Source organism: Chiloscyllium punctatum, chromosome 6 (genome assembly GCF_047496795.1).
Source record: "Chiloscyllium punctatum isolate Juve2018m chromosome 6, sChiPun1.3, whole genome shotgun sequence".
In the NCBI taxonomy this organism is placed as follows: domain Eukaryota; kingdom Metazoa; phylum Chordata; class Chondrichthyes; order Orectolobiformes; family Hemiscylliidae; genus Chiloscyllium; species Chiloscyllium punctatum.
In genome coordinates this window covers 61,389,954-61,411,169 of record NC_092744.1, presented here as the reverse complement: position 1 = coordinate 61,411,169, position 21,216 = coordinate 61,389,954, and the positions used below count along the sequence as shown (strand labels likewise).

At 39.1% G+C, this 21,216-nt stretch overlaps 1 protein-coding gene across 3 annotated transcripts in view; it reads right to left on the bottom strand.

Moving 5' to 3' along the window:
• ap1s3a (adaptor related protein complex 1 subunit sigma 3a) overlaps positions 1 to 21,010 on the bottom strand; it is a 37,127-nt gene extending 16,117 nt beyond the window's left edge. The window contains exons 1-3 of one of the 3 annotated variants that reach the window (XM_072572771.1): positions 20,908 to 20,991; positions 2,614 to 2,739; positions 378 to 556 (exon numbers count right to left, since the gene is read on the bottom strand). In XM_072572771.1, the coding sequence (XP_072428872.1) occupies positions 378 to 556; positions 2,614 to 2,616 (182 nt within the window). In that variant the 5' untranslated portion in view covers positions 2,617 to 2,739; positions 20,908 to 20,991. Of the gene's footprint in view, positions 1 to 377; positions 557 to 1,965; positions 2,078 to 2,613; positions 2,740 to 20,907 lie in introns of those variants that run through there. The other 2 variants (XM_072572770.1, XM_072572772.1) reach the window with 2 other exon arrangements.
• Positions 21,011 to 21,216: the final 206 nt, after the last annotated feature.

The following is a 21,216-nucleotide window of genomic DNA, read 5'->3' as shown; positions in this document are numbered from 1 at the left end:
AATACCTCTCAAAATAAATGCCATCATTGCATTTGCCTTCCTAACTACTGACTCAACACGCAAGTTCACCTTGAGAAAATCCTGGACTAGAACTCCCAAGTCTCTTTGCACTTCAGACTTCTGAATTTTTTTCCCCCATTTAGAAAAAGTTGCCTAAGTTTGGAATTGAACCTGGGACCCTGGTGCAGTGAGGCAGCAGTGCTAACCACTGATCCACCATGCCACCCCATTTCAAGTCTTGTAAGTAACTGGATCTTGTTTTCTGTGATTTACCTGAAGTCATAGCTACATCAAAATTCCATAAATGACCTATATAGCCTGTTACCAGAGCATGTGTAGTAAAAATGTTGCATAAATCTGTATAAAAAAATTCAAACCTTTTATAAATAATTTTGAGATCCCGCCATTCAACAAAACTACACATTCTGGGCTGTCGAGACAGCACAATTTGAATAAGTTCCCGAGTAATCTTTTTCTTCTCTTTATCAAGCAACGTAGTATACCACTTCTGGAGCCTCAATTTGCCTTGACGGCTGAAAAGCAGCATGAAACGCATCTGTGAAAACAAATATTTATCCTTAAGCACTCAGTACTGAAGGGAGGTTGTGTGGCACTAGCAGGTTAGAGTCACACATCAGGGCTTGGTGGCCAAGGAAGGTCATTTACAATGATGCCAAACTGTTGATTATCAGCCTGCAAATCCCACCTCCTCCCCAACACAGGCCAGTGGCAGACAGTGAGAATGGGAGAGATTTCTAGTCAGCCATGTGGCGAAAAGCTCCAGATAAAGTACATGTCGCACAAGAGCACAAAATCTCAGAGCAGTCTGTAACACACCACCACTACCCAGTTTGCTCCAAACCCCACTGTGACAGAACGTCGATCAAAATGGAGGCAGGAGATTCACCTACGAATCAACATGAAAACACCCTGCAAGGTAGTTCAATGTGACAAAAGCAAGGTTTAAAAATGGAAATAAAAGGAAAACAAATTGTAAATCCAGAAAGTAATGGAACACACCAAGTTAGTTAGAATCTGTAGAGGAAGCAGCTATATTAACTTAAGTAATTTACATTGGAATGTGAAAACAGAAATTTTTTTAAAAAGTGTTAATAAGATTCAGAACAGCAGACAACATACTCTAGTTAGAGAAACACAATCAGAATGAACGCTTCCGGTCAAAGACCTTTCATAAACATGAAAGTGAAAACAGAATCTGGGATGAGGTTACTTCTTGCTGAAGATGCTGTTTTGTGCAGTCGTGCTGTTTGCCATTGTGAATAGCTATGTGTAGCTGAGTGTCTCAGCTGAAGACGTGTTACAGCCGCATTGTGAAGTCATCCTACATGTAACTGTGTCTTGACAAGTGCACTTTTGCAGGTGAGCAGTCCAGACGAGGCACTTACACAGTGGAATGTACTTTCAACAGTAAGTAGTACCACCCCATCAGCAATATTTAACAGGGATCATCAATGAGAATTCATGTCTACCGGGCTTCCTGAGTCATTAAATTTGTAATGTGTACAGGCAATGATACAGCATGTACAGTAGGATCTGATCCAATCTTAAAGGATTCTGAAAAATCCACTTACTTGCAGACTGAGTATAAACATATGTAACCTCCTTGGACTATTACATGATAGGGAAAAGGGAGATGGTGCAGGAGGCACTCAGGGGGGCAATTGTCCTTCCAAACCTCAGCAAGTAGTAAATCCAAATGATGTAAGACAGATTCAAAAGAACAAACAGTACACCATGCTCAAGAATCAAACTCAGAATGAACAAAATTGATTGATGTGCCATTAATGTATGCATTTTACATTATAAAGACTATTTAAAACACTACAAATCAGCTCAGACCAAGGAATTACATTTGCTTTTAGAACATAATTCATAAGCCTTCGCCGCTAAATACGAATCATGCTACTTCATAGCAATTCTAGTTCTGTAAATTAATTAGAATACCTGTTTAAAAGCATGCTTTTCATAGTCATATTGTGAAACCTGTTCAGCCTGTTTCCAGGTGTTGCACAATCCTGTGGGGATTCCTTTAAAGGATTGTGTAATGTGGAACCACAACTGAACCAAATATCTTCAAATACACACACCAATATCCCTTAACACAGAGAGAAAGAAAACAAGAGAAGCACACAGAAATACCAGACAAGATTCAAATCAAAGTGTTAGTAAATACACCTTGTTTAAAATACCAGTTGTGTAGCTAGTTAAAAATCACACAACACCATGTTATAGTCCAACAGGTTTAATTGGAAGCACACTAGCTTTCGGAGCGACGCTCCTTCATCAGGTGATAGTGGAGGGCTCGATCGTAACACAGAATTTATAGCAAAAATTTGCAGTGTGATGTAACTGAAATTATACTTTGAAAAATTGATTGTCTGTTAAGCCTTTCATCTGTTAGAATACAGTGATAGTTTCACTTCTTTCATGTGTAAATCACAAAACCTTTTTTTTAAAGTGGCATTCTCGGGTTAGCTGTTAACAATGGTGGTAGCTAGACAATATGTTGTGTAGCTGGGCATCTAGCCCAGCTAGGATTTTACTGGATTTTACGCCATCTTTACCAAGAGTATAAAACTTCAATGTACCTACCATTGTGACTGTAGATTAGAAGAGTATTTACATCTTTACGTTCAGGAAATTGTAATGACTTTCCCAGAATTCTTCAAAGTAATAGCTCCTCCCTATTTCACAACACCACCTGCAGTGCCTCAGGACCTATATGCAAATTAGTTTAGGTTTATAACCTTTGACTTCAATTGCAAAAACGGCAATTCTAATATTCACATTTCCCTTATTTCGGTTCTATTTTTGCATATGTTGTTCCATTTTCCAAACAGTTTTAATCATTTTTAAGAGAGTGTTTAAATTGATGCTAATGCCCTAATTGTCTGGTGAAAACCAAATCGATTACATTACATTTGCTTAACGTACAGGACATCATATATAATTTGCAAATGACCTGTACGATCCAATTCAAAATATTTTACCTATGATCCTTTATTTATTCATTAATAAATTCATAGAAAGTTTCAATCAGTCTTATAGCTCGACCAACCAGAGAAACATAGCATAACAATATACAGAAACAGACCACTTAGAGTCATAGAGAGGTACAGCACGGAAACAGCCCCTTCGGTTCAATCCGTCCATGCCGACCAGATATTCCAACCCAATCTAGTCCCACCTGCCAGCACCCGGCCCATATCCATCCAAACCTTTTCTATTCATAAACCCATCCAAATTCCTCTTAAATGTTGCAATTGTGCAGCCTCCACCACTTCCTCTGGCAGCTCATTCCATACACATATCTTAGGTCTCTTTTATATCTTTCCCCTCTCACCCTAAACTTATGCCCTCTAGTTCTGGACTCCCACACCCCATGAAAAAGACCTTGTCTATATACCCTATCAGTGCCCCTCAGGAAGTTATATATTTCTATACTTCTCAGCTTCTGACACTCCAGGGAAAACAGCCCCAGCCTATTCAACCTCCCAATAGCTCAAGTCCTCCAACTCTGGCAACGTCTTTGTAAACCTTTTCTGAACCCTTTCAAGTTTCACAACATTCTTCCAATAGTAAAGAGACCAGAATTGCACGCAATATTCCAAAAGTGGCCTAACCAATGTCCTGTACAGCTGCAACATGGCCTCCCAACTTCTGTACTCAATACTCTCACCAATAAAGGAAAGCATACCAAAACGCCTTCTTCACTATCTTATCTACCTGCGACTCTACCTTCAAGGAGCTATGAATCTACACTCCAAGGTATCTTTGTTCAGCAACGCTCCCAAGGACCTTACCATTGAGTGTATAAGTCCTGCTTTGATTTTCTTTCCCAAAACGCAACACCTCACATTTATCTAAATTAAACTCTATCTGCCACTTGTTAGCCCATTGGCCCATCTGATCAAGATCCCGTTGTAATCTGAGGCAACATTCTTCACTGTCCACTACACCTCCAATTTTGGCGTCATCTGCAAACATACTAACTATATCTCTTATGCTCACATCCAAATCATTTATATAAATGACAAAAGGTAGTGGACCCAGCACAGATCCTTGTGGCACTCCACTGGTCACAGGCCTCCAGTCTGAAAAACAACCCTCCACCAACACCCTCTGTCTTCTACCTTTGAGCCAGTTCTGTATCCAATTGGCTAGTTCTCTCTGTACTCCATGAGATCTAATCTTGCTAACCAGTCTCCCATGGGGAACCTTGTCGAACGCCTTACTGAAGTCCATATAGATCGTATTCACCGCTCTGCCCTCATCAATCCTCATGGTTGAGTTTTTTGAAAATGTAACTTTGTGAGACATGATTTCCCATGCACAAAGCCATGTTGAGTATCCCTAATGAGCCCTTGCCTTTCCAAAAACATGTACATCCTGTCCCTCAGGGTTCCCTCCAACAAATTGCCCACCACCAACATCAGGCTCACCGGTCTATAGTTCCCTCGCTTGTCCTTACCACCTTTCTTAAAGAATGGTACCACATTAACCAACCTCCATTCTTCCGTCACCTCACCTGTGACTATCGATGATACAAATACCTCAGCAAGGGGCCCAGCAATCTCTTGTCTAGCTTCCCACAGAGTTTGAGGGTACACGACCTGATCAGCTCTTGGGGATTTATCCACTTTTATGCGTTTCAAGACATCCAGCACTTCTTCCTCTGTAATATGGACATTTTTGAAGATGCCACCATCAATTTCCCTACATTCTATATCTTCCATGTCTTTTTCCACAGTAAACACTGCTGCAAAATACTTGCTCAGTATCTCATTTTGGTTTTATTTTAATTTTTCCCCTATTCTTGAAATGTCGACTTAAATCATAATTACCACAAGAAAATTCATTATTGTTTGTAAAGCTTGACACATACAAAAGGTTCATGCTATAATTGACTTTACATACATGATCCTGCTAATTAAGTAAGTGAGAAACGAAAAGATAATGAGGATGAAAATGCCTATTTTGACGTGTACAATAGAAAGTTCCAAGGAGATTACAAAATATACTTCAATGTGAAATACCATGAACAATTCCAAAATAACAGAATTTGACATTTATCAAAATCACTTACAAAAAACTTTGGGTACACTGTAGTCTTTATGCTAAAGGTATAACTAAGACTTTCACTGACAAAATTAATTCATGCTAAATTGTTCCAACTTCAAAATAATACTTATTACACTAATGCAATACTCAATATTTAAGTACGGAATTGTTCAATTTTCAAATAATTTTCAAATGTTTTATAGATATAGCTGCAGCAAATGCGTTTCAGTGACTAGCAGCAGGACCATGATGGGGGCTATTTGATGTTTCAGTTAGTGCCCATACATCAATCCTGCACCAAAAACTGCAGAGGGAAAGCAAACCTCTGACATCCAATTATTCCCCAACAATGAGATCATTTTTCAACACAATACTAAAGACTGAACATACTGTCAACATGAGATTCCAATCAATCAATGTGCTTGGAGCACTTGTTAACCTGAATTCCTGCAGGCTGAGAGGTGACCTTGACAAATAGTGCACTCATAATTTGAACACAAACTTTATTCAGTTGTGGGACATGGGCCTTTCTGGCTGGGTCAGCATTTATTGTCCATCCCTCACTGCCGTTGAAGAGTTGGTGATGAGCTAATTCTTGCAAAGCTGTGTCCATGCGTCATAAGTACACCCAAACAGATTCCAGGATTTTGATCCAGCAATGCTGAAGGAATGGTGATACATTTCAAAATCAGTATGGTGTGGGGCTTAGCGTTTCTTGTGCCTAGGTCAATGCCAGATGGTTGGTCCAGTTTCATTCCTTTGTTGAGACTTGTAGCAATTGACATAACTGAGTCACATGGCCATTTCAGAGGGCAGCTGAGAGTCAACCACATCACTGTGGGCCTGGAGTCACATGCAGGCCAGACTGGGCAAGGATAGCAGAACCCCTTCCCCAAAAGGACAACAGTCAATTGAATTCAAATTCCACCATCTGCCATCGTGATATTGAAATAGAGATCCCCAGAACATGAGCTACTTTCTTGCCTAATAGTCTAGTGATATTGCCACAAGTCCATTGTCACCCCTTCTATTGTGAGAAAACATCAGCAGCTGTGTAAATATGCTTCAGTGATCAACTGCCACGTTAATTAACTAAACAAATCAAACGACCTATTAGGTCAGATTTCAATGTAGGTTCCAACTTGTCCAGTAATACCACTATAAATTTTTTTAGGATCAATATTAATTGAATTCAGTAAAGAAAGGCAAATATTGAGGTATGGGATATTGAACACAAGTGTACAGTTAATTGCACTGACTGGACAACAAAAATGCTTTGCATATCGCTAAGCTCATCTGGAAGTATATGGCATAATAGTGAATTACTGGAAATCATTAAGGTTACACAGAGATTAAGCAGAAAATTGAAGATAGAAATAAAAGCAATTAATGCAAAGGCAAAAAGGCATGTGGCTATAAAAAATGAGTATGAAAATCAGACACAGGTATGGAGAAGTTCTTTGGTTGGCAATAGTCATTTGCAAAGGGAGAACTGAAGAATCACCCTGATAATGGAACAATCTTGAGTCATGAATGGCTCAGATTGGGACTGATGCTCCAGCTTTTTACATGGCTGCTTTTACAGGTCAGTATGAAACTTATCCACAGATATTGTCTCTCCCAGCTGACGGTTTAGCATCACATCTGATCAAAATCAATTAGCACCAGGTCCAATCAAATACATTAGTTTTATTCTTTTAATTCCTTGTTCTGTTAGATTATTTTTGATAATAGCTTTCTTGTTTAAAATGTCATGGATAAGGGCAAAAGCAGTTTAAAAACATAGAGCAAATTTTATAATGTCTGAAATTTATTGAGAAGTAACAAGAAATCAAAGTATTGGCATTTTGTTTCATCCTGCATCTATTCTATTAAGAATTGTTAAAACAGCGGGTGTGTTAAGAATTGCGAATTTGACGTTTTTTTTTAAAGTGCCATTTATGAGGATTAGACAAAAGAAAAAGAAATGTTGGGAGAAAAGAAAAAGACCCAAAAAGGACTGTTAAATTCAGAAAAAAGTAAGAAAAGTCTTCCCATTGAATTTCCCTACAATACAATAAATCAAGGAAGGAAATTAAATTTTACAAATGTATAGCCTCACTGAAAGGCAATCCACACTTACATACAGCTCACAGGCTCATCACTCGATCCTTACTGAAGCCCTAAGTGGTTTTTCTTTTTAAATCTAAGATTATAGATGTGTCTCCTGCCACTTTTATGGTAGAATAATAATTCTTGGAGATTATACAAAGAGGAATAAATGTGTGTAAAATTGCAACTACTAAACAATACCTTAGTGTGTGACCTGGGGCAGCGTTTGAATTGTAGTGTCAGCATTCAAAGAACTTTCAGTTTGGTAATTATCAATGCATTACTGATCCTACTCTGAATCTAAGTAGGAACAAATGATGTGTTTACCACATATGTAAAGAAGACACAAGTCTCCTTTAAAAGGGAAAAGAAAGACTGCACAACCTTTATTATCTTCCTGATGAAGGAGATGCACATGTTATGCATATGGCACAAGCAGTACATAATACTTGGACCTAATATAATTTGTACACTGAATCTAGTTAGGCCCAGGAGAGAAGTTGGTAAAGAATGCAGATATTTTTAGATCAAGGATGAAACATTTCCTTTTTAAAATCAAAACATTGTAAATACCAACTGAATACATAACATGACATTTTCCTGCAATGAAGTTACCAGCAAGAGCAATTTCTTAGTCATATGACCTTATGTCTTTTCCCAATAACAATGTGAACTATTAATAGAACCACATTCACAAAAGTATGCAGATTTCAACCTGTAGTTTATTTTAGAAAAACAAGAACGTTTCAGGGCAGGGAGAAATAGGGAGTCCTATAATTCAGGAGAAAATTGGGTTTTTTTCTGATTCACCACAGGACAAAAAAAAAATCAAGAATTTATTTGTGGAAATGGGTAAAAACTGCTTTTGATGCTTCATAAATTACAAATCACAATCTAGAGTACCAACATAAAGGAAATGGAACATTGCATTATTTTGAAATGTTGGTAATCATTGGCTTGAATGGTAATTGTTCCACGTACAATTTGCAACTGAAGTTATTATTTTGACTGAAAGGATGAACACTGATCACAGAAATCAAGCTGGAAGAGTGTCCACTTTTCACAACAGCAACTGCCAGGGAAGACAAAGCCAAAAATCTGTACATTAGATCTGTATATTAATTTTCCTTTGTAGCAAACTGAAGAAATAAATCCAGGGATCTTAGCTTTTACATTTTCATCATGCAATAAATAGGATTTTATGAAAGAAACTCCTTATTAATCTTTAACTAATTAGGCTCACTGATTTGCTAAGTTGTGTTTTTGGGGAGGATTCATATTCAAAAATTGGCAAAATTGCAGAATGTGATAACTTCTGTGTGAATTTTATAGTAGTTTGAACAACAAATGGAATTTCAAAAATGGTGTTGCAATTTTTTGTTACTTAGACAATAGACAATAGACAATAGGTGCAGGAGTAGGCCATTCTGCCCTTCGAGCCTGCACCACCATTCAATATGATCATGGCTGATCATCCTTAATCAGTATCCTGTTCCTGCCTTATCTCCATAACCCTTGATTCCACATTCCTTGAGAGCTCTATCCAACTCTTTCTTAAATAAATCCAGAGACTGGGCCTCCACTGCCCTCTGGGGCAGAGCATTCCACACAGCCACCACTCTCTGGGTGAAGAAGTTTCTCCTCAGCTCTGTCCTAAATGGTCTACCCTGTATTTTTAAGCTGTGTCCTCTGGTTCGGCACTCACCCATCAGCGGAAACATGTTTCCTGCCTCCAGAGTGTCCAATCCTTTAATAATCTTATATGTCTCAATCAGATCCCCTCTCAGTCTTCTAAACTCAAGGGTATACAAGCCCAGTTGCTCCAGTCTTTCAGTATAAGGTAATCCTGCCATTCCAGGAATTGACCTCGTGTACCTACACTGCACTCCTTCAATAGCCAGAATGTCTTTCCTCAAATTTGGAGAACAGAACTGCACACAGTACTCCAGGTGTGGTCTCACCAAGGCCCTGTACAGCTGCAGAAGAACCTCTTTGCTTCTATACTCAATCCCTCTTGTTCTGAAGACCAGCATGCTTCACTACCTGCTGTACCTGCATGCTTACCTTCATTGACTGGTGTACAAGAACACCCAGATCTCTCTGTACTGCCCCTTTACCTAAATTGATTCCATTTAGGTAGTAATCTGCCTTCCTGTTCTTGCCACCAAAGTGGATAACCATACATTTATCCACATTAAACTGCATCTGCCATGCATCTGACCACTCACCTAACTTGTCCAGGTCACCCTGTAATCTCCTAATATCCTACTCACATTTCACCCTGCCACCTAGCTTTGTATCATCAGCAAATTTGCTAATGTTATTGCTAATACCATCTTCTATATCATTAACATATATTGTAAAAAGCTGCGGTCCCAGTACTGATGCCTGCGGTATCACACTGGTCACTGCCTGCCATTCCGACATGGAGACGTTTATCACTACTGTTTCCTATAAGCCAACCAACTTTCAATCCAATTTAGTACTTTGCCCCCAATACCATGCACCCTAATTTTGCTCACTAACCTCCTATGTGGGACTTTATCAAAAGCTTTCTGAAAGTCCAGGTACACTACATCTACTGGATCTCCCTTGTCCATTTTCAGAGTTACATCCTCAAAAAATTCCGGAAGATTAGTCAAGCATGATTTCCCCTTCATAAATCCATGCTGACTCTGAGCTATCCTGTTACTATTATCCAGATGTGTCGTAATTTCATCCGTTATAATAGACTCCAGCATCTTTCCCACTACTAAGGTCAGACTAACTGGTCTATAATTTCCTGCTTTCTCTCTCCCACCTTTCTTAAAAAGTGGTATAACATTAGCCACCCTCCAATCCGCAGGAACTGATCCCGAATCTATCGAACTCTGGAAAATCACCAACGCAGCCACGATGTTTCGAGCCACCTCCTTCAGTAACCTGGGATGTAGACCATCAGGCCCCAGAGACTTATCAATCTTCAGACCTAACAGTCTCTCCAACACCAATTCCTGGCAAATATAAATTCCCTTAAGTTCAGGTCCTTCAGCCACTGTTACCTCAGGGAGATTGCTTGTGTCTTCCAGCAATTGTGATTTTGAAAAATATAAATGCTGGAAACTAAATAGGGAAAAAATATCTTCTCAGTACTCATCTGCTGATTAAATGGTTTGTAGTCTTGCATTAATTTGCAATAAGGATTATTGGCAAACATTAATTGAATTAAAATTGCTGCAGTCACGTCATAATATCGAACTTGGAAACATGCGTTCCAACTCAAATATCAGACCAGTCATTAAAATTAACACACTAATGTTGCTATGGGTTCGGTGGAAAATTGAAGGAAGACAAGAATAGAAAAAGACATACACAATGTTGATAGAGGACATATCCATCATCACATCATAACATCTGACATCACAATTTATACTGAATGTGTCATAAGTGTTAACAAAGAAAGTCTGGTAAATAATTCACAATCCCTGAAGTGAATTTCAAAAGGATATTGGATGGACACTTGAAGGAAACAAACCTTGTTGGGCTGTAGGAATCAAACAGTTTCATAAACAGAAGCATAGAATGCAAGAGTGCACTGTTTCTGATGAATTCATGTCGGGCACGTTAGGACTTTTGGTGGATTATTGTGTACATTTTTGGGCATCACACTTTCAGAAGAATATGAATATATTAGAGAGAGTGCTGAAGATGTTTATGAGAATGGTTCCAGGGGTGAGATACTTCAGTTGTAATGAAAGATTGAAGAAATTGGTGCTGCTTTCCTGGAGAGGAAAAGGCTAAGGAGAGATTTGCTAGAAGGTTTCAAAGTAATGAAGGCTTGTACAGGATGGACATGGCGAGAATCTTTCTGCTCAAATGAATTGAGAATTGGTTTACCAAAAGAGTTAAATGCGAGAGGAGAATAAGCACATAGTGAGTAGTTAGGATATGGAATGCACTGCCTGAAAGTGTCGTGGAGGTAGGTTCAACTGAGAAATTCAAGACAGCAATGGATGATTGTTAAAATCACTTAAACAAGAATATGTTACATGGACGAGGTCAGAGATTCGCTTGGAGTTGAATTGCTCAGAGAGCCAGTGCAACGTAAAGGCTCACAGGCAGAAGACAGACGGTGGTGGTGGAGGGTTGTATTTTAGTTTGAAGGCCTGTGACCAGTGGAGTGCCACAAGGATTGGTGCAGGGTCCACTACTTTTTGTCATTTATACAAATGATTTGTATGTGAGCATAAGAAACATAGTAAGTTCACAGATGACACCAAAATTGGAGGTGTAGAGGACAGCCAAGAAGGTTTCCTCAGATTATAATGGGATCTTGATCAGATGGGCCAATGGGCTGAGGAGTGGCAGATGGAGTTCAATTTAGATAACTGAGGAGCTTCATTTTGGAAAAACAAATCTTAGCAGGACTTGTACACTTAATGGTAAAGTCCTAGGGAGTGTTGCTGAACAAAGATACCTTGGAGTGCAGGTTTATAGCTCCTTGAAAGTGGAGTCACAGATAGATAAGATAGTGAAAAAGGCGCTTGGTATGCTTTCCTTTACTGGGCAGAATATTGAGTTGGGAGGTCATGGAATTGGAATATTGCGTGCAATTCTGGTCTCCTTCATATCTGAAGAAAGCTGTGAAACTTGAAAGGGTTCAGAAAAGATTTACAAGGATGTTGCCAGGGTTGGAGGATTTGAGCTATAGGGAGAGGGTGAACAGGCTGGGGCTGTTTTCCCCAGACCTTCGGAGGCTGAGGGGTGACCTTATAGAGGTTTATAAAATTATGAGCAACATGGATAGGATAGGAAAGTAGACAAGTATTTTCCCTGGGGTGGGGGAGTCCAGAACTAGAGGGCATAGGTTTAGGGTTAGAGCAAAAAGATATATATATATAAAAATAAAGAGACCTAAGGGACAACATTTTCACACCGAGGGTGGTGCATGTATGGAATGAGCTGCCAGAGGAAGTGGTGGAGGCTAGCACAATTGCAACATTTAAAAGGCATCTGGATGGGTATAGGAAGGAGGGATATGGGCCGGGTGCTGTCAAGTGGGACTGGATTAGATTGGGATATCTGGTTGGCATGGACGAGTTGGACAGAAAGGTCTGTTTCTGTGCTGTAGATCTCAATGACTCTCTGACTGTAATGGCCCGAATGGTCTCCAACTGCAGCACAACAAGTTTTATGATATTGAGACAGACAAACTAGTTTGTGCAGTAAGCTGGCTTGGGCTCCCTGGGCTAAATGATCTCTATCTAATAAGGAATGCAATTAGCTTATGATCAGGTCTGTCAGCTCAGCTCAGCTGAAAGAAGGTTAGTTAAGGAGTGCTTGGTTACATTTAAAATAAAGCACTCGACATAAGTCTCAGATTTAATAGGAAAAATATGACAGCACCATTTCACATCATGAGATAGATTAGCATTTTTTATTATTTGTAAAATGTTTTCATAACAACAGAGATTCATATACTGCAGAATGGAAGAATGCAATCCAATGAGCTCCCTAGATGGTACCAGACTGTACTCTTAAAAAAAAGAGTTCTCACATGACATTCACTGCACAGCCTTAGATCTATTGCCAATGGTTTGTGACCCTGAAAAATCAAGTACAACTTCCTACGACCTCACTTTCTGAGTCCTGAAAGGGATCCAGGAAAATTGCATGTACTAATATCCTGCCAAGAACAAGCTGCAGTCTGCACTTTAAATCATTGAAGAATTATCAAGCTTTGTTACTGATTTAAATGAATACAATATTTATGTAACTGCTACTTCCAAGTGAATTGGTGCAGAGAGATCTAAACAAAGTCACTTCAAAATATTTTTGAAATCACCTGTCTACTCATGCATCAGTTCTAATGCAATGTTGACCACTTGCTGTTGTTTCACTTCAATGTTGTGAGTGAATGGGGACTGCAATCTCACAGAATGTTGTGACATATGTTTTAACATTGTTCCCCACATAATTGACACCATTTGAAGCAGCTTCTCTTGCTCACTTACTGTTCAATGTGAGGCTACTACTCATGCCCAGCTTTCAACGTGCAGTGTCCCTGTGCCCAACTCTTTGATCCCTTCCCCAGACATGAGAGCTCAAGGCCAGGGACCAGGCTCTAGACCACCTGTGAGAGTCACCACTTCCTCCAGGCCATGTTGTAACTGCTGCCTAACAACATCTTTTTGAAACCCTCCAATGAGCTTCTTGTCAGCTACCACTGCTCAAGTGTAAATGGAGCTGCTCCTCTTGGTCGGCTGTGGGGCATTCGCCGTCATCCCTCAACCCCTGGACAACAGGATGTTGGTGATAACTGAGCTTAGTCGCTTCCCACCACCTGACACTACAAAGGCCACAAATTGGAGAGTTAGGGAGGGGAAGGATCAGCAATGATCAGGGAGCAGGAGATTCATACTGCAAACCAGGAATGAGCTGGTGGTACACGATTGTGAATAAAGTTACATTTAGAAATAAAAGAAAAATGCATTTTATTTTCAAAAGTGTTTCATTCATTTATGTAGGAATTTAACATGGTCAAATATCCCAACTAACAGGGCTGAATCTCTCTTTTCTAATCAGATCCCAGAGAACCTAACTCCAGTTTTAACATTGATGTTTACAGCAATCAAGGGTGTAATTTTCCCATATTCAACAAAACACTTGAACTGAAAGAGTTTTATGGCATCCAGTCAATCATTGCTCCAAGTAACACTTCTAACTTAATCTTCTGCTCTTCATCTCATTCATTCAGTGAGGGCACAGTCTCAAAATAAGGATAAAATTACCTGACGAAGGAGCAGCATTCTGAAAGCTAATGCTTCCAAATCAACCAGGCGGACTATAACCCGGTGTTGTGTGATTTTTAACTTTGTCGACCCCAGTCCAACACTGGCACTTCCACATCAAAATAAAGAGTTGAACATTTAACACAGAGACAAGAAGGAATTTCTTCTTTCAAGGAGGAGTGAATCTGCAATTCTTTATTGCAGAGAGCTGGCAAGGCTGGGGTCGTTAAGGAATTTCAATACTAAGATGGACAGAATTTTCATCAGTCAGGGAATCAAGGATTATGGGGAAAGGCAGAAAAGTGGAATTCAGGATGATCAGTCCAACTATAATCTCATTGAACAGCTGAGCAGACTATGGAACTGAATGGCCTACCTTTCCTTCTACATTTTATGATCTTATTAGGAAACTGGGCCGTTTGGTGATCTTTGAGTGGAATTGGTAGGAGAGGTTGCCATTGCCAGGACCTGGTAACACTCCCTGCACTGGCATCATATTTAAATTCCAGTTGCACACCAACTCTGCTAGAAACTGACTGTCATGCTGTAATGCTTGACCACTATCATGGAGGACTGACCTAGGAATGGAGACTCGCTTCAGTGACAAGAATCTAGAGGTGCTGGTGGATAGGGTAGGTGAGAAGAGGGCAGTCCTTCTTTTACTGACCTCCGCAGGAGGCCAAATCATCAGACAGAACCAGCCAGGACACAGATAAACAGCCCGGGTCAGTGCAGTGCCCTGGGGGTAACAGGAACATCTGGAATTACCTGAAAGCTGTCGGTGATCTTTCATACTCTACAAGAGTAAGTGCATGCACCTCTCTGTGCTAGTCACACTAACAGGGTCACCACTCATCTAACTCTCCCACGGCACACACCTCTCACTAAACTCATGGACTACACCTCTCACTATCACATACATCAAACCACTCAATTACTCTCGTCCAGCTGGGGGGGTCTAACAGGCTACAAACTCTTTCTGTCCTCTGTACTTCCTTATTACTCACTGCAGACACCTCAGCACCTCTTGCTGCTGCATTACCATGATCTGTGTAATGGAAAATTAACAAAATTAACATTTACTCTGAAATCCATTTACTGAAATCTGAAAGACAACGCTTTACTAAATTTAAAACCTTCTGACACTTTGCTGAAGTCTGCAGTCGAGGTACAGCTTGTCTCTGTGGAACTTTGTAAACATTCAACAAGAGAAAAATATAAGAACAGTATGTCCACAACAAGGGAATGAAGAGAATAACAACTCAAATCTGCACAGTCTTTTTCCTTAAGAACGTGATAAGAAATAGTATAAGACAGCATATGAATTATGCTCAGGGACCTTGCACAAGGCATTTTTGTCAAGTGCATGTGGTTCCTCTGCAATGCAGAGGTTAAAATTAATAAAGCTCTTCTTGGTTGCTCTTGCTAATAGTTGAGTTGAGTCAATTTAATTTCCACGACAGTAAACTTGGGGGCTCGTCCAGGACCCCGCGACTGGGTGAGATTCTAAAGATTCCCAGGAGGCACAGCCGCCAGTGCCTTGAAGGTCTTTCAATTCATCTCGAGTGCTGAATTGGCCCTTTTGCATGAGAGGACTGGGAATCTGTGGATTGTCCCGGCACTGGGGTCTGAGCTGAATAGGGTCGGGGTAAGAGTCATGGCTTAAGTAATCCTATATACAGACTCATTCTAAGAGAATAAATGAATCAGAAAAAGGGTTCAGTAAACTCATGCAGTATTCGAGCAAAATTCCAGGGAAAGGATTACCGTCTCTAGAGTGTTTGAGAGACAGCAAGTTTAAGGGTGATTTTAGACTGCTCTTCCATCCACATAATCCCTCTCCATTTGTCTCATTACAGGAAAGATTGGACTGAAAGTCTGATCTCCCACAACTTCCTGACTGACATACTGGCAATCCCTGGATGGGTTACACGGCACCACAGTCAGTCCTGCAGGTCAAAATCTCCAGAATGTAAAGACATTTTTGACTGTGGCCAACCCCTTGGGGAATCAGATGTGTCCTTGACTGACTTTGGTGCCCCTTAACCCCACGAAAGGACTTTGACTTTCAGACATGGCCATTTGATTGATGCACATGCAATGTGCTTGCCATGTAAGCTGTTGGCAAATACTGGTGTGACATTGACATAGTACAGTGTTGTCCAGCATTATGTCCACTCCTTTGATTATTCAGTGCCTTCCACTATGATAAGCTGCTGCCACTCCCTCAATGCTACAAAGCACTGAGAGCCAGCAACCTACATTCCCCTAACTTGCCAGCCTTTAAGGTCCAGGCATGGCAATGATTTCTAAACCTCAAAGTCAATTTGTTGGCATATTGACTGGCATATGCCAAACCTCTCAGTTGTATAGCTTAGATGGAAGGCTACTGACAGCCTGCAATTGTGCCCAAAGCTCCTGTTCACTAAACAGCGATGCAAGACAGAAGCTTCCAAGCAAGCGAACTTTAAGAAAACCAAGCAAAGAGCCATAAGGTGATCTGTGCAGATGAATGGGATGACTGTGTGCCCCTACCTATCCATATCATAGGTGTGCCCAATCTCTAAAGTGTTGAAAAACTGAACTGGTGCAAGAGTAGGTAAGATCATAAGTTGTGGCCCATGGTTTGCTGACCCAACTCAAATATTTGGAAAGTCAAGGAGGGTGGCATCCATTAGAGCATGCAGGGATATTGTGATGAAGATGTGGTTGCATGATGTCTGGGACAAGAATTCAGTGAGCTACAGCCACCAGGTAACTACCCACTCTGACCTGCCCATCAGGAATTTGTGTCACCAAGTTTCTCAGGGGAGGGAAGACAGAACTAGAAATTGTTCATCAATAAAGTGAGTTGGGCTATTAATGACACATCCTAGTACATGAACATAAGGCATTCACCACTCACCAGCGACATTCTGAAGTCACTGTTCAATGCTTAAAAGGAATAAAAGGGAAACCAAATTCTCAACGTCATGATATTGATTTTTTCATCCTCGCCATATTTTTCCCATCTTTCATCATTTTCATGCCACATCAGGGAGGGAAAATTCCATCCATTGTTTCATTTGAAGTCATCAATTTTTAAGAACATCACCACGGCTTTTATTGAGGACTTACAATATTTTTTGGCTCTGATTTTCTTGGGGTTGAGTTTTGATTGCAAATCATCAGCTTTCACCATCATTACTCATGAAACATTAAAATCTCAGGGTACCAGACAGGCACAACTTAGCAAGAACACCCTGAAGTCAATCGGGACTCTAACACAGGCCAACTCCAGTCATGCCCCAAAATCTAGCAACTGCAAAATAAGTGAGAGTTTCAATTTTTCCATTCCCACATTAGTAGCAACATGACAAATGAAATTCAGTGAACAACAGAACTTACCCTAAAAACATTATTCACAACTGGAGCAATTAAATTACAAATTAAATGTTTCACCTTCTGTTTTCAGTCTACATATACATCCCATATTTTACTTTGCTGCATTTAAAAAAAAGGTTAATTTAATTACTCCTTGTTTCCTGTGAAAATCTTATAATGAAACTGATTGCTGAAAAGCTAAATGATATTGCCGCACCCCACACTGCGAATATCCAATAGAGAGACTGGTAACTAATAGTGGTAAGGTCTTGACAGATCTCCTGGTGAGACAATTGGACGTTAGTGGCGAGCATGATCTTTACCACAAGGTTCATGTTAAAAGAAAATGAATTTATACATATTCTAAGAACAGGTACTAACTAGCATGCATTACAGCCTGAATAGCCAAAGACATTAAACCACTCATCAGTATGTCTTAGGTGACCAAAGAAATATCGATATACTGTGGTAAGCAAAATCATCATGCAATTATGGTACAAGGGGTGTGCAGAAGTTACACTGACAAACCTGTTGGTGAATTTTTGCCTGGGAAGGTATCACACACATTGTAATTCTGGCTTGAAGAGGTGAAGGGGCAGAGTAAAGATACACAAAAGGAGTTACTTTTCAAACAGAGGTAAACTCTGCCAAACCTGCAAGTTAAAAGCTCAGGTGGTAAGTTATAAAGAAATAATATTAAGGAAAGACAGATGCCAAAAGCAAGTAAGCCAGCTGATGACATGGACATGTTATTTCACCTCCACCTTAACAATTGGTTAACTAGATGACTAAGAGATATCCTGAAATGCTTCACAGCCAATGGAATTATCACTATTGGAATATAGTATGTGGAATTTTCTTTTACTGTTGCAGTTTATACCTGGTCTTTTACAAGTACTTCCATCAATCAATCTTCAAAAGGACTGGAAAAATCATCTCACACTTGTGAAATACATGCTATTTGGTTTGAATTAAAAAGATTCAAAACCTAGATTTTAGCTTACAATTAGATATTGGGTATTATAGGCACACCTTTAAATGTAATACATACAGAATATTCATATGAGTAATTTGCACCACAAAACCCAAGAAAATATCTACATCACACTTTCAACATGTAACATGAAGAACAACAGTTGGAAAATGCTCTGGAGCATAGATTCAGAATAAAAGAAGAGATATTTGGATTGAATAGGAAGCTTTTACAGCATATTTTTATGTAAAATCCACTTGTATATGCAAAAGCAATATTCATAATCTCTGAAGGGGTTTTGATTTCCACTGACGTTTTAGATTCACACAAAAGAGCAAGATAATTTCCACGATTCCATGCATACTTACAGTAGTACATTGTTTGTGACTTTAATTAAGTTTGTTTGTAGACCTATCAACTGATTAGTAATTTAATTGAGTGCTACAATTTCTCATTATGTCATATGATGTGACATCAATTTGTCGGTGACAATCTATTTTGCATTTTGTTTTTCAAAGAAATAACACATATAAATTAAACAAGAGCATTGTGTGTCATGAGTTGGCCACGTAGAAACTACATGGTAATTTAACATTAATATCTTGCATATGTAGAATCACATTTTAAAATAATAAGTTTTAATAATATAATAATAATAATAATAATAGAATAAATAATAATAATAATATAATAATAATAATAATAATAAATAAGTTAAAATTTAGCTCCATATTATAGTCTCATTGTCATTTCATTTTACTTCCTCCTCCCCATTCTGGCCTAAGTACTTCAAACAGATGAAAATCACACAACACCAGGTTATAGTCCAACAGGTTCAATTGGAAGCACTAGCTAGTGCTCCCAATTAAACTTGGACTGTAACCTAGTGTTGTGTGATTTTTAACTTTGTACACCCCAGTCCAACACCGGCATCTCCAAATCAAACAGATGAGACTGCTAAATGATCAAATTCAGATTAGACTAAATTACTTACAGTGTGGAAACAGGCCCTTCGGCCCAACAAATGCACACCAAGCCGCCGAAGTGCAATCCACCCAGACCCATTCCCCTACATTTACCCCTTCACCTAACACTACGGGCAATTTAAAATGGCCAATTTACCTAACCTGCACATTTTTGGACTGTGGGAGGAAACCGGAGCACCCGGAGGAAACCCACGCAGACACGGGGAGAATGTGCAAACTCCACACGGACAGTCGCCTGAGGCAGGAATTGAACCCGGGTCTCTGGCGCTGTGAGGCAGCAGTGCTAACTACTGTGCCACTGTGCCACCCACAGATGTTCAGTTCTTGTATATTTAAGATTCAGTATTCTGCAATATTTTAACCCATGGATGCAATGAAACTATTTAATTTATATTGACGGGGTTTTCTTGATTACTATACACTAAGTTGTATGTCACGAAGTTTCTTTCTTATTCAAATAATTATTTGCTTGGTATGACAGGTAATAGAGGAAAGGCCGACTAAGTAACAATGGAAGAAAAATATTTGCACTTATAGGGCATCTCTTGTGACATCAGAATATTTTGTAACACTGACCCATCAAATACTTTTGAAATGTACTCTGTTGTGATGTAGGAAACATGGCAGCCAATTTATATACAGTAAAGCTCCCACAAACAGCAAAAGGATATAATGGCTCCTGGAGTAGGACACAGACCAGTAGATTTATTATTCTGAAGTGAACTGTAGCATAGCTGACAAACGGAGTCAGAGGAAGTGTCAAACACTTCCTTATGTTTGAGAATTCAAACTGAAAGTCTGCCATACATCTGAAATCCATTTTAGTACAGGTATGAGGATTGTTTCTCAAATGTGTATTCAAAATGAATGTTCTGCGAGATAATTTCAAACTGTTGTTGTTCAATAATTCTATATTATTGAAATTGAATGAAGGTACACAATCTGCAAGACAGTGTTTAACTGATTCATGACAAGGTGTTTAATCCATTTCTTACATTTTATGGACTTTTAAATGTTCTGCTTGTCATACAAAAATAAAATCACTTTTAAATGAGTTTCTAGTTTCTAAAAATATTTTCTCCCCTTTGTTTTGATTCTAGGTTTACATTTGGGATTCTAATTTTTAAACACCAAATGCTTTTCTGTTTTTGTTTCCAGTTTCCAGCACTTGTTTTTTTAAAATGAGACAACACCGACATTATTTACCATGAGTATAAAGTGCTAAATCGGTTAAAACATTACATTTTTCAAAATCATTGAGTAATGATTTTGATTCAAATAAACCAAATCTGTACCCTAGTCTCAGCAATGCCTAGAAACCTGATTAATTAAGTGCAATGGTAGCTAACAGAGTTGTGACACTGTCTGTATAATTGACTTTAAACACTTGTAAATGTAGCCTTTAATATTTTACATGGTATAAAGCCTAATATGTTTATTTAAAGCAATCTAAACACACACAATAAGTGCTTTTAAACTAACCATTAGTAAACTCGTTCTTTCAGTGTAGGCCAGGTGTGCACTTGTATTTTCACCTGCAGAAACAGGTGAAGTAATTGATATCTACACTTGCCAGCGTAACTCTGTACTTAGATCTAAGACACTCCAAAGAAATCAACTATGCAGTTTAAAAACAACTTACCATTCTGCCTTAAAGCAAAAGATGGATTGGTTTAACCTCAAAATCTGAACACAAAACATTTCCTGAGAAGCTTGCATTCAGGAACCCATGGTAGTTATCCCAGAATTCTGTGTGCTTAAGGCTCCTCCCTGCCCATGGATTACACATTAACCTGCAGTAAAAGAGCAGGTTAGGGAAATCCTTACTACCTTATTGTTTCATTAGACAGTTCATTGAGCTGATAATATTTCGTATGTTATACATGTAAGATAGTCTAAAGCTTATTAAGCTTGCAAAAATATACATTAACATTTAATTTATTAGTTATTC